At 40.0% G+C, this 18,310-nt stretch overlaps 1 protein-coding gene across 1 annotated transcript; it reads left to right on the top strand.

Moving 5' to 3' along the window:
• Positions 1-431: 431 nt before the first annotated feature.
• On the top strand, positions 432-17,778 carry scin (scinderin). The gene is made up of 16 exons (XM_084081396.1): positions 432-747; positions 3,231-3,385; positions 3,833-3,994; positions 4,946-5,095; positions 5,740-5,832; positions 6,092-6,224; positions 6,822-6,910; positions 8,841-9,056; positions 9,633-9,754; positions 11,597-11,687; positions 12,071-12,241; positions 13,209-13,386; positions 14,600-14,721; positions 15,306-15,383; positions 15,709-15,769; positions 17,019-17,778. Exons 1-16 carry the CDS (start codon positions 558-560, stop codon positions 17,180-17,182), a joined length of 2,175 nt encoding a protein of 724 aa, XP_083937522.1. The 5' UTR covers positions 432-557; the 3' UTR covers positions 17,183-17,778.
• Positions 17,779-18,310: the final 532 nt, after the last annotated feature.

The following is an 18,310-nucleotide window of genomic DNA, read 5'->3' as shown; positions in this document are numbered from 1 at the left end:
GTATAATATAAATTGGTTTCATTCAGATAAGGACATCAGTTTAACACATAAATAGGTTTAACAAAGGGAACTGTCTCAAATGTCAATGTGGTTTTGCTTTTTGCAACCATGTGACATAAAGAAAACTCACCAAAATATAAATACAGTTGAAATGTCACGGAGGAGTGAGTAATTTCCCATATTTTTAGACCGTTTAGATGTGTGTGTGTGTGTGTGTGTGTGTGTGTGTGTGTGTGTGTGTGTGTGTGTGTGTGTGTGTGTGTGTGTGTGTGTGTGTGTGTGTGTGTGTGTGTGTGTGTGTGTGCGTGTATGAAAAACATTCTGAGCTCCACTGAAAGCATACATGTTTGTGTCTGCGTGGATGTGTACTTTGGCATAATTTAGACACACCCACCCCTAAGCTCAGTGAAAGCAAAAGCCCTGCACAGTGGCTCTTTACAGTCAGTCAGTTCCTCAGGAACAGAAGCAGCACTGTGCCTCTCCAACACGACCCTCTCCCTCCTCTCACCACACCTGGGTTCCACATTCATTTTCTCTCCACCACCCCGGCTGCAGACATGGTGCACCACAAGGAGTTTGACAAGGCGGGCAAGACAGCAGGCCTGCAGATCTGGAGGATCGAGAACATAGATTTGGCTCCAGTCCCTGATGGTTTACACGGAAACTTCTACAGTGGAGATGCTTATGTCATTCTGAAGACTGTCAAGGCAAAGAACAGTGATTTCTATGACCTGCACTACTGGCTGGGTGAGTTGATGAGTTGATGCAACTTACCTGGCTGTATTCTCTGCGAATTGATACGGTGGAGGTGATAGATAGAAAGATAAATAAGCATAGCACAAAGAGTTCGGATTGCAGCTGTACTGTTATACCATTAAAGCCTGTTTATTTCCCTTTTAAATGGTGCCCTGGTTGTGGGATACATGCATTTGTGGGATGAGCAGCTGAGTGTGTTGCACCCATGATAAATGGGCACAACCTTCTCTGCCAATGCCCTCTCTGCCAAATGAAAAGCAGCGTATTCTGCTGTTGCTACGGACTCTTGTTTTGAGCTTCCTACCCAGGTGTCCCCAGGTATATACCCATGGTACCTTGGGGGGCTCTGTATCTCCCAATAGGATACGTGTCTCCCCATAGGATTCCACTCTAACAGAGGTCTGTTAGATTGGGAAGCTATGGAGAGACAGAGCCCAGGAGGTCCTATGCTGTTCCCCTATCCCCTCTCTGGGGAATACCTCCATAAAATCAGAGGGACTCAGGGCAACAGGTGTATGTGAAAATGCAGGCATGTCCCTCGGATAAGATTAGTGGAACGGCCCCTTAATGGCCTGTAGGTCTGTTAGAGTGAGATCCTATGGGGAGACACAGAGTCCCCCAGCCACCCCATGTACCCCGGTGAGTTGTTATAATGTGTGTCATAATATTCAGTCTTCATTGATTGATTGGTTGATTGATTGGGTAATTGATTATGGGCTCATAACACTATGTCAGCATTTGTTGTACAATCTGGGTCTAGAATGAAAAAGAATAGTGATGTAATTTATTTCATCTAGTCACAGAAAATGTAATTACAGTTGTCTTTACGCTTTTTCAAATGAGGGCCTCTGGGAAGAGCAAAATGAGCGGGCACTGGGGACATTATTAGGATGAACCATATAAACCATATGAACCAAGTTACTTTCAAGTTATTACATGGTTACAGTTTCATTTATCTTTCTTTTTCTTTTTTAGAGTAGAATTCCAATTATTTGTACCCCTTTTTCTCCCCCATTATGCCAATGAATTCCTCCTCACACACATTTCTGTGAGTTGTCAATGCTGTTGTACCCTACTGGTTCACCAGATGATATGTATCCAGAGGTGGGTAAATATCTGCTCCTTTTCTGCAACACAGACTTGTTTCAATGTACAGTAGTATTATTGTGTGATACTTGACATTCCACATTCCACAATGTGTGACTTTTGTATAGAGGCAGAAAAGTGATGAAAAATGAAGTCATGCAAGTTTGTCATGCTTGACACAAGAACATAAATACATTATGATTCATACTGTAGTGTAACTGACAGCTTCCTGCACCAGAAGGGGATGGCCTGAGATATTAATCATTTCTAACAAGAAATAGGACCTTTAGGCAATATGTGGTTATGCATCTGCTGTTAACATTACATTTTATTATATGTTATAAGTATGGATATAAAAACAGCTTTTGAAGAAAGAATAGATTGTTTTCCTGCAGAGAACACCTACTAATGTACTGAGAAGAAATGTGCAACACTGCTGATCAGTGATCAGTATTCAGCAGCCACTTCCTTCCTGTACTAACCACTTAAGCCCTATATAGTTTGTCTTACGACGAATAGCACAAATAACTGATCTACAAGCTCACAACATGCCCAAAATAAGGATGCTGAAAGTGGTTAATGCATCTCTCTGTCCATCCCTTTCATCTTTCTCTCTCCACTTCCTTTCCCAGTACCAGATCAATACCACTAAAATGTTTTATATAGTCCCTACTATCTTCTTAAAACCCACCCAGCATGAATCATTAACCATCTGACATGCAAATGGACTTCTAATGCATTTCATTTCCATCACACAGCACTTAACTCCAACAAAACACCATATGTCCACTTCTAGTGAATGTGTTCACCCTCATAATTAATATATCAACCATGCTGGCTTATAATGACTGTATGAGGCTGGTGCTGAGAGCTCCAAGAAGCTCCATTGAAGGCCAGATGTTTGTTAGTGTTGGGGTACCCACCTGCTCTGCTGTGCTACGCAATCTTATGTATAGATTTATGTGTAGGGCATCTGAGTCAGTAAATGACATTTGTTGTCATAACAAACCCTATACGTAGTTCTGTCAGGTTCTCCTCTAGACTGTGGAACCATTGGCGCACTTGTCTGTACGTTCGAAACGGAACATGGTGGAAGTCTTTTATTGTATTTCTTATTCTGTTATTTTTCTTTTTATTGTGTTGTGTTTTATTGTGATATGAATCTTCCTTGGGTCTGAAATGAAGATTGATTTGAATCGGATTGAATACATTTGACAGAGAGGGTAACAGCTGGATGAAAAAACTGCTGAAAAGTCACACTTTGTGATCTACGAGATGACTGATAGTGTCTCATGAACATACTGCAAGTGTGATTCTCAAGCAAATGCAACAACATGTGGTAAGAAGCACTTCCTCATCTCACCACTTCCGTTTCTCTACTTGCACAGGCAAGGAGTGCACACAGGACGAGAGCACAGCTGCAGCCATCTTCACCGTGCAGCTGGATGAGTTCCTGGGTGGAAAGCCGGTCCAGTACAGGGAAATACAAGGGTTCGAATCCACATCCTTCACCAGCTACTTCAAGGGAGGGATCACATACAAAGTATGGCCCAATCCCATTCCAGTGATCGCAAGTTATTGCAAATTTCACAATAGCACGGATCGTATTTCATACTGCTCAGGCTCATTCACAGTGGTACCCTTGCTTTTGATAACACCTCTTAAACCCTGTATACTTTGACTGACTGGGGTCCCCCAGGGGTCTATACTAGGCCCCCTCCTTTTTTCCCTCTATACCAAAACTCCTTGCCGAAAATAGCCAATTCACTGCTTGTAGCTTTGCTATTTTTGCCAAAGGTTCGCCCCAGAATAGGGACGCTACGGTCCATCATGAACCGTTCATGTGGTTAAAATGTGTTTTGATTCCCCAACATTATGTTTGGCCATGGCGGGCGGTGACTCATGGAATGGAGCGTTAACTTGAGAGCAGGGGAAAAAGAGGAGCAATGGAAGAACATTGACAGCATGTGTGTGTTTCTCTTCCACACAGACTGGAGGCGTTGTATCGGGCTTCCATCATGTGGTCACCAACGACCTCTCCGCCCGGAGACTCTTCCACATTAAGGGCCGGCGTGTTGTCAGGGCCACAGAGGTTCCCCTGAGCTGGTCCAGCTTCAACAAAGGAGACTGCTTCATTGTTGACCTCGGAGCTGTAAGAGAACCTGCCGTATGCGTTTCTCATTCCACTGAATTAGATGAGCAATTATGAAACACAGGATAGATAAAGAAAGATAGATACAGCAAGGGGTAACACATAATATACTAATATAGAAAATAAAAAATAAAATCAGCAGGTAGAAATGCACGGTGACTTGCACTTGTACGACTTAGGAATTAGCTTGAAAGAGCTTTTAATGTGTGTAGAGATATACAGTAAGTGTAGTCAAAGTGCACTAACAGATGTATGTATATAGATGTATATAGACGGTATACCCCAGTAATACGTGTAGAACAGAACAGTCAGTCTGCAGTGCATGGACAGTGAGAAATTATCTTTATGAGACAGTGAGTCATGTTATCTTTAATGGTACAAGGTACTTTGTAATTATATCATAATCCAACATGATGCCCCTTGCATCTGTGGTATCTGTGACTGTCATTGAAACATTGATGCCCTCCTCTTTGTACACTAGCCCTCTTACACGGACTCCTCCTGCTGCATGTTTACGAAAGGAGGGTTTATTTGAGCTGATAGTTTCTTTACAAAAACAACATAGGGCTGCAACAGTCAATTGTTTTCTTAGCAATTACCTTTTTTTAAATAATCGAGAAGCGTATTTAAAAATATATATCTTTGTTCTTTTTTTTATATATATCAGAAATTTCAGATATAAGTAGCAGATCAACAAGCTCACAAGGCGTCACATCGTGACGTGTTGTGAGCTTGTAGATCTGCTATGCTCACTAATTTTTACATTTTGCCTATAAACACATGCCCAAAATAAGGATTGATTATTAATTGATTATTTTATTATTTAAATCAATTATGGATTGATTTAATCAAATTATCAATTATATCAATTAGTTCGATTAACTGTGGCACCCCTAAAGCAATATTTGCATTTGTCTGTGCTCTTGTCTGTCTGTCTGTCTGTATCTTCAGGTGATCTATCAGTGGTGTGGATCCCTGTGCAACAAGTTCGAGAGGCTAAAAGCAGCACAAGTGGCTGCCGGCATCCGTGACAATGAGAGAAATGGCCGAGCCAAGCTTGTGGTTGAAGAAGAGGGAAGCGAAGCCTCAGAGTTGATCACGGTTTGTTACACACAACACAGTGAGGCCTTTTCCAAACATGACTTGAGCTTCTTGCATGTCACAGTATATAAGAATTCTAAAAAGAAAAGAAGGAATTAAAGAGATTTTACATTTACACATTCTGACTTTGAAAGTCAGAATGTTATATATATAATCCTATATATTCTATACAAAATGTAGCCACTCTAAATATATTTGAATGTGTTTATTCTTTCTAAAAGAAACAGTATGAGCAACAACAGAGTAACAGAATACAAGACTAATACAGAACATACTGAACAGAAACAGGCCTAATAAGTCCAAAAACAATCAAAGTTCAAGGGCCGAGGAGCGGACCCTGACAACCGATAAAAATAGCTTGTTGTGTGTGTGCTGCAGAACTACTCCCTTCATCAAATTATACATTAATTTGATGCTTCTTGTATGTGTGTAGGATTAGGTTTTGTGAATTATGCTCAGAAGGCATTAAATATATTATGCTCAGAAGGCATTAAATACACTCCAGCAGGACCTTAATAAAATAAATGCTTGTGATGACAGACGTTTTTCTTTCATGTAGGGGGTTCAACCCTCATTTGTCTTGGTTTGCCTTCCTGTGGTTTGAAGCTTTATTTAAGTCAACCTGCTCCTACTGGTTTCAACAGGTCCTTGGCACTAAGCCAGAGCTCCCAGATGGAGATGACAGTGATGACGCAGTAGCAGACATGTCCAACAGGAAACTGGCAAAGCTTTACATGGTACAATATCTACTACTACTACACACACACACACACACACACACACACACACACACACACACACACACACACACACACACACACACACACACACACACACACACACACACACACACACACACACACACACACACACACACACACACACACACACACACACACACACACACACACACACACACACACAGACAGACAGACAGACAGACAGACTTGTCCCTACCAGTGCCTCTGCCTCATCATTGACATCTGTTGTCACCAGATTTCTGACGCATCGGGCTCCATGACAGTGACCCTGGTGTCTGAGGAGAACCCGTTTCAGCAGAGTCACCTGCTGTCAGATGAATGCTTCATTCTGGACAATGGCAAGAACAAGATGATCTTTGTGTGGAAAGGTACAACACCAACTGTATCTATTAGATAAGTGCGATAACTATTAAAGTTTTTTTAAATGCCGTGGCTCTGTATGAGGCTGGTCGTCTATAAGAGGGTCTGTGTGTCTGTTTGTCCGGAGTTAATCTGGCAAACTGCTGGACCGATCTTTTCCACATATGTTTTATACTTTTCAAAATATTTTACTTTTATATTCTATAATGGAAGTCAACAGGGGTTCGGGTCAGGTTGTAAACCTTACCCAAATTTGGAGTCATGTGTCATCATAGGTACGTCATGGCCATAGACGACTTACAAACACATACTGTAGACTTCTGAGAATTCTGAGATCCACATTGGACCCACACTGTGCCCATGTGGATCCTGTGATCCACTTTTATTTTTATTGTATTGGTCAATAGTCATCCATTATCTCTTGAGGTTGCATTCAGACTCCTAAGCTAACCTAAATCATTGTGTATATATTATGGCCTGGTGATATTTTAGTATGCCCCGAGGCTGCATTGTTGTTACAAATGGGCTTATCATCGTTCTGACAATGCAACAGGCCACGCTGGTTTGCATATCAGCATTGATCTCATCTCATGCACATCCTGCAGGTCAGAAGGCCAACCCCAGTGAAAGGAAAGAAGCCATGAAGACAGCGGAGGGTTTTATCAAACAGATGGGCTACCCAGCAAACACCAAGGTATATGAATGTTATCAGCCAGTAACACTGATGCTTACATACCAAAATAGCCGACAGCTATTTTCGGCATGTAACAATGTCTTACAACAGATTATAAATCAGGGTGTGGCCCATAGATCAGCATGAGGCAGCTTGATGTGCAAGTACACCGCCCGGACATGCCACTATTATGTCAAAGGGACTTACCCCGATTCAAACCCTTGATGCTGAGTGCAGTGATGCAGGGAGGCATTGGTTACCATTTTTATAGTCTTTGGTATGACTTGGCTGGGGATTGAACCCTTAAAGGGTAAGACCACTTTGGTAGAGGTTTGGGTTGTGTAGTTACCTTGCCATGATGTAACTCCAAAGGTGGGCAAGAAATCAAAAATAATTGCTCCATTGATTAGAAATTGATAATTCAAAATATGCTCCTCATTGACTTACATTGTACGGTAAAACAGCTCTCAAAGTCACTCTTTTAGCACATAAATGAACCCAAACATAGCTGATTCAGACAGTATAGAGCATCACCAAACCCAGTACTGTTGTTTTTTTAATACAAATGTCAACTTCCTGTTGATTTTACTATTTGAAGATCTGGATCCGGATCCGCCGATCCAGTCCGGGTTTTCTACTTATTAAAAATGGCAAAATCAACAGGAAGTTGACATTTTTATTAAACAAAAAACAGTACTGGGTTTGGTGATGTTCTATATTGTCTGAATAAACTTTGTTTGCGTTCGTTTTTGTGCTAAAAGAGTGACTTTGAGAGCAGTTTTACCGTACAATGTAAGTCAATGAGGAGCATATTTTGAATTATCAATTTCTAATCAATGGAGCAATTATTTTTGATTTCTTGCCCACCTTTGGAGTTACATCATGGCAAGGTAACTACACAACCCAAACCTCTACCAAAGTGGTCTTACCCTTTAAAGGAGAATTTTGGACTAAAGTTTTATTACCTTTTCTATGATGTTATGATATCTTAGGATGAATGGTACAGTAGAAACATTTCACAACTCCACCCCTGGTCCGCCACAGCTTAAAAGCCCTCTAAGCTGCCTCATTCACTAGAATGGGGAATCTCACTTACAGTTGAAGCGGATAGGCCTTAGGTTAGATCACATATTTTAATAGCTTTTTTTTCTTCTTTTTTTGAGATCTGATGTTCATAGTGACAGAACACTGTGCAACCAAAAAAAGAAAAGAAAAAAAAAACAGAAGTCTCGCTAGACGAGATTGAAATATTGAGATTGAAATCTCGTCTAGCGAGACTTCTGTTTTTTTTTGTTTTGTTTTTTGGACAGTGTTCTGTCACTATGAACATCAGATCTCTCTCACAAAAAAAAAAAAAAAAGCTATTAAAATATGTGATCTAACCTAAGGCCTATCCGCACACCTTTTTAAGCTGTGGCGGACCAGGGGTGGAGTTATGAATTTTTTCTACTGTACCATTCATCCTAAGATATCATAACATCATAGAAAAGGTAATAAAACTTTAGTCCAAAATTCTCCTTTAAGGGCTGACACCGTAACCACCAGGCCAATAAATCAGGGTTTAGCTCCATGTTATTACCCTTATTTTGTATTCACTATTTATGTATTTTGATTGATTGGTTGATTGATTGAATACTTTATTCAAGTTTGCAGAAAAAAAGCACATGAAAGTACAGTTCAATAAAAGGTCAGCTAATAGGAATTAAAAAAACAAGAAAGCCATTGGCTTGTTTCCATTGGGGTCCTTTGTACTCAATTCATAGTGACATTAAATGACAGACAGATATACACTACTATGCAGAACATCATATAAACAGTTATCAAAATACGAAAAACAAAAAATATGTACAGTAAACAGTTTACTGTTTTTGCTTCCTGTGACTATAATTTGGTTTCAGTGAATGTGAAGTGGACTAGCTCCTTTAGTTAACCTCTAATCACCCGCCTACAGATCCAGGTTCTCCCAGAAGGTGGGGAGACTCCCATCTTTAAGCAGTTCTTCTCAGGCTGGAAGGAGAAGAACCAGAGCCAGGGCTTTGGGAAGATCTACGTCACAGAGAGGATCGCCAGGATCCAGCAGGTGGAGTTTGATGCCTCCAAGCTCCATGAGTCCCGCCACATGGCAGCCCGGTACAACATGGTGGACAACGGGACCGGGGACACACAGGTAGCAGAGAATTAGACTACTATGTAAAACCATGCTGAAACCTGGGATGCAACACTTAAGCAAACTAATCACTTTAGTTCATTGTAAAAAAACAAACAAAAAAAAAAACAATTTGATTTGTTTTCACGTCGAGGCTACAAAAAAATAATAATTGTTGCTGATAACCTGTTGTTGCTGATAACAAATGTATACAATCCAACTAGTGTAACTTGGATACCCAGACGTTTGCTGGCTTTAGGACTGAAACTAATGAATCTGTTGGTTATTTTTCCTGTGCTGTTCATTTAGGCCATAAAATGATGATATAATAAGGTAATTAGGGTAAAGGAAATGTGTAAATGCTCAACACAATTAATTATCATTCTTATTTTTTTGTTAGTTATCTGACCCCAAACACAATTTTTTTTTATTGTTGAATGTGTTTACCCAGCAGTTGCCATTTTCCACAAATCCTTACATCACTAAACGTATTATTCAATTAGCCTACCACAATGTAATTCCATAGATGTTTTGTCAATCGATGAGATTAGATTATCCAATTGACTGTTTCACCCCTATCATTTTGTTGTTGTGCAGATCTGGAGAGTGGAGAGCAGCGGCAGGGTTCCTGTTGACCCCAAAACCTATGGTCAATTCTACGGTGGAGACTGTTACATCATTCTGTACACTTATAAAGGAGGACAGATAATCTACACCTGGTAAAGCCTGAGTTATTGCAGACTATGTAATTTGCCGGTGTCACCCGGCGAAAATAGCTGATCTACAAGCTCACATAATTCAGTCACCATGGTAATTACAGCATTCACAGAACAGAACAGTTAATAAAAACATACCAGATAAAAAATAGCCAGCCAAATAAAAAGACAAGAAGAGAGAAGAGAGACAAAAAGGCCAAGAGCATGAGCAAGAATCTCATTGATATTAGTCCACAAACCGGGCAGAACGCCTGGTAGTGGAGTGTCCATTAAGCATCATGTACATCTTCCGCTTTGGTGGGAGGGTGAGTACACCAGGAGTACACCGCTGGTACTCAGCCGCCCCACAATTTCCCCAAAAAGTGGGTGGAAAGGGTTAGCATGCTAGCCACCAACTTCTTCCTTGATCTCACCATCACCACCACAGATCCACCCATCCTATTTTGCACCAACGACTACACCACTGTCCGTTATTGCAAGTGTGTTAACACTATAACACTAACCGCCGTTTATGAAGAAAAAATCTGTGTAGAACATTTTGTTGTGCTGAAAATGTAAAAAAGGAGTGGGGGGGTGGGGACGATCGACTGAAACAGACTTCATATGTAACTTAACGAATATTGAAAACACAGTTTTAGTTGGTGTAGATGTGAAAGTAGTCAAGATTGAGTAACTGCATGGCATGTTTATCACCTAAAATGTATCAATATTTTACAGACAAGGTGCCAGAGACGAGCACTGAGGTCTTTATTTTTTCTTCCCCTGCCTGTCAGCTCTGCTGCTGGACATGGCTGCTTGCTTTGAATCACCTGTAGCTCACGCTGCTGTATATGTAGGCCTGCCTTTAAAACAATTACTCCACAATGAATACAATGTAATTATAAAAGGTTTGATATACTGTTTTGTTAGGTAGAAGAGGAGGAGGTACACCTGTGGTAGTCCAGTGTGTGTGCCTTGGTGGTCGATAGTGGGGCATAGGGAAACCTAGCTCAGACGAGGAGCTCTGCATTTGTGTACAGTTGTGATTGGACAGCTGAAGCAGTCATAAGTGCTTTTCTGAATAAATTTTACTTTTCAAGGTGCTCCTTTCAGACAGAAAAGGCACTCTGATCAGCACCTTCTAAATGTGGCCACTATGTAGTCACATTTTGGTAATTTCTCATAGTATTTAATGTAAAAAGGCGGTGCCTATTTTGCTACATAGGTGCTGTGAGTGCTACATAATATACTGTATAACGGAAGCATATAACGCTTGATTTGCATACCCTGCATGGTGTCTGATCTTCTCTTAAGCTCTCCATTCACTGTGCTGCCTCCTGATTTGTTGTCAAACAATCAGTAATTGTAGTCAGTGGTGGACAGTAACAAAATACATTTACTTGAGCGCTGTACTTAACTTACATTTTGTGAGTATCTGTACTTTACTTGAGTATTTCAAAGACAAATATTGTACTTTTGACTCCACTATATGTCTAGGAAGGGAAAAAGTACATAATGAATTAAGAAGCCCTATTTCAAATAGATCTATTGAAATTACCAGATCTACAAGTTCAAAGCACGTTGCATTGGTTGTAGATCTGCTATTGTCACTATTATTGATATTTTGTTTAACTTTCTGGAAAATCTTAGATTTAAAAAAATGTAATTAAGCATATTAATAGCATCTACTTTAGAATACTTAAGCATTTTAAAAACGAAGTACTCCAGTACTTAAACTGAAGCACAAATTTGACAGAGCTACTTTCACTTGTAGTGGAGTAATAATTGACCAGGAGTAATTGACTGGGGTTGTATAGAAAAATTCGTCCAGCACTGGTTAATTACTTAAATGTATTTTTATTGCAGGCAGGGCATGAGCAGCACCCTGGATGAGGTGACAGTCTCTGCCTTCCTGACGGTGGAGCTGGATAAATCACTGGGAGGACACGCTGTGCAGGTAAACAATCAAAGAAACATGTGTGACACTTACTGAACAAATCGTGTCTGTCATCCATCCTTTTTTAGGTTGTTGGCTTAAATGAGATTTTAAAATGTTTTTGACACTACATTGTCCTAATTTGACAAAGGTCATGTTACGCCACTTTTCTTCAAAATAATAATAATAATAATCATTATTTTTATTATTATTATTATTACAATTATTATTATTGTTATTACTTGTATAGCACTTTGCATATCATTAAATGACAGGAAATCATCAAAAATCCAATCACTTTGTTACTGTTCTTTTGGACTTTGCTGCATACTGAGCAGTACATTGTGCTAAGCCGCCACCTAGTGGGTGCTTTTAGCATGTATTCCCCTTCTGTCTGACCTCAGGTCAGAGTATCTCAAGGTAAGGAGCCACCACATCTCCTGAGCCTCTTCAAGTCCAAGCCTCTCATCATTTACAAGAACGGCACCTCCCGCCTGGAAGGTCAAGCCCCCGTGCCACAAACGCGCCTCTTCCAGTCACGCAAGAACTTTGATACCATCACAAGAATTGCTGAGGTAAGGATGATATTTTTCAAGGAAATCATGCAAGAGCATCTATATATATACAATTTGAATCCTGCGCCATGTCGGTTGTCAGTATGTACGAACGTTGTATGTGGCCAGTGTGACGTAATCTGACATCACGCCAGTGTGACGTAATCTGACATCACGATGAGACGGTCGTCCCGAATATGGACACAACGCCAGTGTGACGTTATCTCACGACAGCATGACATCACATCCTACCTATAAATTCTAGGATGCCGTCAGATCGCACCAGTTCGACGGCTTCCATAGTGATAAATAGTAATAATCTATCATACCAGGTCTGAGTAATCACAAAGTGGGTTTTGGTCATTGGAGAGGTGATGCACGTCACCTCTTTCTGAAGTGGGTACTTTCAAAGCCTGCCGTGGATTTAGGAGAGCACAAAACTCTCTCTCACACTGTGAGGTGGCACTGCAAAGTGAACGACGCGTCACGCTAGACGTTCGGGCCGCATAGCGGCCCGAACTTCTAGTATTTATACAAAATCATAACAATATGGTTTGTTTATATAAGTTATTGAGTTTGTACAATTATATTTTGTTACAAATGTACATATAATATTAAATTAGTGCTGAGATAAGGACGAAATTTAATATCACAATATTTTTGACCAAACACCTCCATAATGTATATTGTGACATATAGCGTATGGTGACAATAAATGTGAGCTCACAATAAACAAGCTCACAAAGCGTTGCAATGTGACACGTTATGAGCTTGTGGATTCGCTATTTTCACTATTGAAATGTTTTAAACGTATAAAATAGGGCCTAAGTGATTAAAAGCAGGAAAGGACAACACTTCATGATATAAAGATATTTAAAATCTCAGACGATATCTAGTCTCATATCCTGATATCATCTAATATCAATATATTGCCCAACCCTATATAAATTATATTGATTTAATGATTTCCTGTCACACTTTCTTTCAGGTGGAGGCCAGTGCTGGCAATTTAAATTCCAACGATGCCTACCTACTGAAGATGCCCAGCGGGCAGGGGTATCTGTGGGTGGGCAAGGGCTCCAGCACTGAAGAGGAGAGAGGGGCAGAATATATGAGCAAAGTGCTGAACTGCCCCGCCAAGCGCCTCACAGAAGGACAGGAACCAGGTAGTTTATCCTTATGCTTAATTTATAGGCTACCCCGTTATGATGGTATTGCGCTACAAACATAGTCGATCTACAAGCTCACAAGTCACAACGCATCACGTTGTGAGCTTGTAGATCTGCTATTTTAGGCACACAACACCAGAGGCACACATCACCAACAAAGTATAAATCAGGCCATGTAGCGCATTAATTAGGCTATGTTTTTTTGTTTTTGTTTTTTACACCTGTACTGTAATAGGAATTGTATTTGCCAAGGTCAGGGTTTATTAAACATGCATGCTTTAAGCAACATTCTGGTTTACACCCATACAGATACCCATAAGCTACCCTGTAAACCAGACAAATCTGCCAGATACTGTACACACGTGTATTAGTCTGGCTATGCCAGGCTAACAATAAACGTTCTTTCACACATCAGGGCTGCTTACAAGACAACCACAAGGTTCATAGTCGTTGTTGAGCACCTCCCCTGTAGCAGTTGGGGCTTAAGTACGTTGCATTGGTACAGTACTTCATTGATAGTTGTTGATTGAGGTTTGAGCAAGTATTTGAGCCAGCAACGTCTGGTCACAGTCCACACGTTACAATTAATGGTACGTACAATGATCAGTTTTTCAAAACAGGCTCCCTCAGACATAATGGTACATTTGCATTGAGGAAATTATATCAAACATACATTTTCAACATTTCATGCAGATACTGTAATTCCAGGTTATTTTATTCTGGTAACACAGCAGAAATTATACTATACGTGTTGTGAGTTATTTTTAGTTGAACAAGTGAAGCACCCACTCTAGTCTAGTGCAGTGGTTCTCATACTTTTTCATGTCAAGCACCCCCAAATTGATATGTATTTGGCTGCGGACCCCCATCTGAAAATACCCCCAGGGATCCTTAGGGGGGTTTCAGGGGGTCACTGTGTTCAATGTGTACACTCTCAGAGTTAAACAAACACTGAGGATTTTACTGTGTGGATTGGTGTCCCAGAGATCAAAATTGTATGAAATGGGGGTCCATGGCCTAATAATGCATATGATACTGGGGGTCTTTGATATTAAAGACGTTGAGAATCACTGCTCTGTGATTCTTTAACCACTTAAACCCCATAAAGCTCTATACTAGGTACACTCGTATTATTTTACACCAATTCTCCACCGAAAATAGCCAACCTACAAACTCCATAATTGTGAAGTTCTCTGGTTTGTATTTGCAGCTGATTTCTGGGCAGCGTTAGGGGGTAAGAAAGAGTACCAGACATCAGCGAGTCTGGAGAGTCAGAACATCTCTCAACCACCTCGTCTGTTTGGATGCTCCAACAAAACTGGCAGGTTTACCGTAAGTACCGGTGGTTATGTGCTTTATCTAAATTATTTCACCATAACCCTGTGCTGTGACCCACCATAGCTAATATAAACAATGTTACCGTGACCTGTACAGCATTTGGGAAGCCACTTTCAAAGGATACAAGATGAGTGGGCACCTCAATGTAAAATTTGCTATTTTGTCCAAAATGTAAAAAAATGTAAGATAGATTAAAAATGGTCTTAAGTAATGTAAAGTATACATGATTTGAACATGCACAGTACATCATTATCAGACCTAAATTTACCCTTCAACTTCTTGTTTATGATTGGATGTACAGGTGTTGTAGCAATTGTAGAAATATTAGACCCAATATTTGTGAAATGTTCACTCATGTTCTAATCATGTATACTCAACCTCAAGTAATGAGTTACTTTGCAGTATTACTTTCTGTGCTAAGTAATATGTTATTATTACTTTTGCACTATTCTTTTGTTACGTTCACAAAACATTACCTTCACATAGTAACTGTAAGAAATATTACCCCAGTATTGAAATAAGCATTGTATTACGTCGTTACTCATTCAAGTTATTGTGTTAACACTGATGCTGTGCAGGTTGAAGAGGTTCCAGGAGACTTTACGCAGGCTGACCTGGCAGAAGATGATGTGATGCTGTTAGATGTTTGGGACCAGGTACTGAGCTGTGGAAAAACCCATACAGAAAATGTATACGACATTGTAAAATCATGAGTGTTCATTTAACTCTGAGAGTGTACAAATGTAACTAGTGGTTACATTTGTAGACTCTCAGAGTTTCAATTGCATAAATTAACACTGAGGATTTTACTGTGTATTATATGACATAGTTTAAAAATATGCCAAATGAATGTCAATGTGAAATAAATGTGAAATGTAGGACAAATATGTATGGGTTTATTGTATTGGGTGAGCATTGGAAGTCAACCAAACCCCCAGAGGGACTGCATTCAAACTAATAGTGTCCACCTGTCTCTTGTAGGTGTTTGTCTGGATTGGCCAGGATGCCAATGAGATTGAGAGAACAGAATCTGTCAAAGCGGGTGAGTTTTCATTGATTGATGAATTAAACTTTATTAGACAGAAATGTAAACAGCACAAGGTACAGTCAGACATTTGGGCTAAAAGGATAACACAAAAAGTCCTGGGGACTTGTTTCCATTGTGCTCCTACAGTATGTATTCAATTCATCAGCATAGCATAAAAATAACACCAAAATACAATATAATCGACAAATATTAAACACTATATGTACATAAGTAGAAAAAGGGAAAAGAGAAAAAATGTCAGCAGTGAATGCCATCTCCCTTTTTATGGGAAAGGTGAGTTTACCGTAGCCTGGTAAACCCTCCCTCCGGAAATCTAATTTCCATTTGATTCCAGGAATCAAATGGAAATGAGATTTCCGGAGGGAGGGTTTACCAGGCTAAGTTTACCTCCCCTTGTGGTCTCCTGAAAGATGGATTTTCAGGCCTGCTTTGAAGGATGCCAGTGGTCCACATTTTTTAAGGGATGGTGTCAGGGCATTACACAAAAAATGTCCCATGTACAGTAGATGGGTGGTACCAGATCGTTGTTGTCGCTCCATCTAGTATTGTGGCTGTGGGTGTCACTCACTTTTTTGAAGTGGTTTGTCAGGTATGAGGGTATTGAGGGCATTGAGGGCAAAGCCCCTTTGACCATCTTAAAAACCAATCCCATTTTAATGGCTTAACCCTGTCTTCTACCCTGAGCCATCCCAGACTTCATAACTCACTTGTCCCTCATGTGTACACACTGTTTTTGTTTTGTTTTGTTTTATTATGTTTTCCTTAGACATAATAAAACAAAATATGAGTGTGCATGACCTCATCAAACTGAACCAAACATTGGAGGCTTCAATGTAACTGAGACTTTACAGCTGTAGTCTGGAACTTATTTTAATGAGGTTATTTTACCCAATCTGTACTTTGTAGAGTATGGTCTCCCTATGTGTATCCTTCCTCATACTCTTCCATTGAGAGATGTAGACCCTTTCTAATCCTGGGTAGGACAGGAAATGTACGTAATGCAGGATGTAGCCTTTAAGAAATGTTCTGAAGCACAACTGTAGCTGAACTCATTGTTCATCTACCACGTAATCGCAATGTGTGGTGCAGTTGACCCTGTTCTGCCCCAGTTTCCTGTTACCTCTACACTGTCCTCTCTAAAACATGAATCTTCAAACATAATCTCAGAACCCCCGTGTTAGCTCATACAGGATGCTTTTACCTCCTGTTGATCTTCTTTGAGACTTTATTTGTTTCCTTGCAGCCAAGCAGTACATTGAGACAGACCCAGGCGGTCGTGACAAACGGACTCCAATGGTGATCGTCCAGCAGAATCATGAACCACCCACATTGACCGGCTGGTTCCTGGGATGGGACCCCTCCTACTGGAGCCCAGAGGCCGCAAACATGAGGGGACTCAAACTTTAGGGACTTTTTTCCTCCATCATAAATTATGAATGTGGACTGAGATGTAGCCTATATTTTTTCTCCCATCTAATTAACAAACAGAAAAATACCAAACGGTACATGTGCAGGAAATTATTGAGCCTTTCTTTTTACATTTTAATTTGTTTTCTTAAGCCGTTTCTTCATATGGCTTTCACTGCAATTAAAACGGTGCTTATTTGGCTTTTTTTTTTTTACTCTGATGTATTTTCATGCTTGCAGAACTGTTTTTATGTTTTTATATGCTTTTGTTTTATTTTTTTACTCTGATGTATTAAACTGAAGTACATTGTATGTAGTGTAGCTTCTAAGCCACGGGGTGGTGCTCAAGTAACATGAATTGCCACTTATTGAACGTAGTAGGCCTAAATAAATACTGTAATCCCTCAGTTTGTTTTGGGGTGGCGGAATCTGAAATAAAAAAGCTGATTGTTTTGTACTTTGAATATCGACAATATTAAGTTCGCTTTGTTAACTCTTTTTTTGCCTCGCGTTTTTTATTTTTTAATCTAAGCGATTCTATCCAGCCTATCCAACTGTTAAAACCTCCACTTGAAATAAAGTGTTGTAGACAGTCACCCCAGTGTCCATGTGTACAGTCAGTGGTGGAAAAAGTACTCACGTGTTTTACTTAAGTAAAAGTATCAATACTGTAATGTAGAAGTCTGGAATTCAAAATGTAGGCTACTTGAGTAAAAGTACACAATTATCGGCATCAGAAGGTTTAAGCATTTTAGCATTAAAGTACCAAAAGTAAAAGTAGCCTACTCAAATATTGTGCAGAATGTCCCATATCCACGAGGTCAAAAGGATTTTGAATATAGCCGATCTACAAGCTCATGCGTTGCATTGTGTGTTTTGTAATAATAATAAAAATCTACAAAGTAACTAGTAACTAAACTTCATAGAATTGTAGTGGAGTAAAAGTACAATATTTTCCTCTGATATATGTAGTGGGGAATACCTCAAAATTGTACTTAAGTAGCCTACAGCACTTGAGTACATGTACTTTACACCCATGTGTATTCTTATACAGGCCATGGTCAATGGCCCTATTTCCTGGGTGATTGTGATCAAACACTTGAATCTAGACTGACGTCAGTCCGTCTG

Source organism: Gymnoscopelus microlampas, assembly GCF_963454915.1.
Source record: "Gymnoscopelus microlampas genome assembly, chromosome: 15".
Classification (NCBI taxonomy): domain Eukaryota; kingdom Metazoa; phylum Chordata; class Actinopteri; order Myctophiformes; family Myctophidae; genus Gymnoscopelus; species Gymnoscopelus microlampas.
The sequence above is the reverse complement of the archived record's forward strand: the minus strand, read 5'-3'. Positions and strand labels throughout refer to the sequence as shown.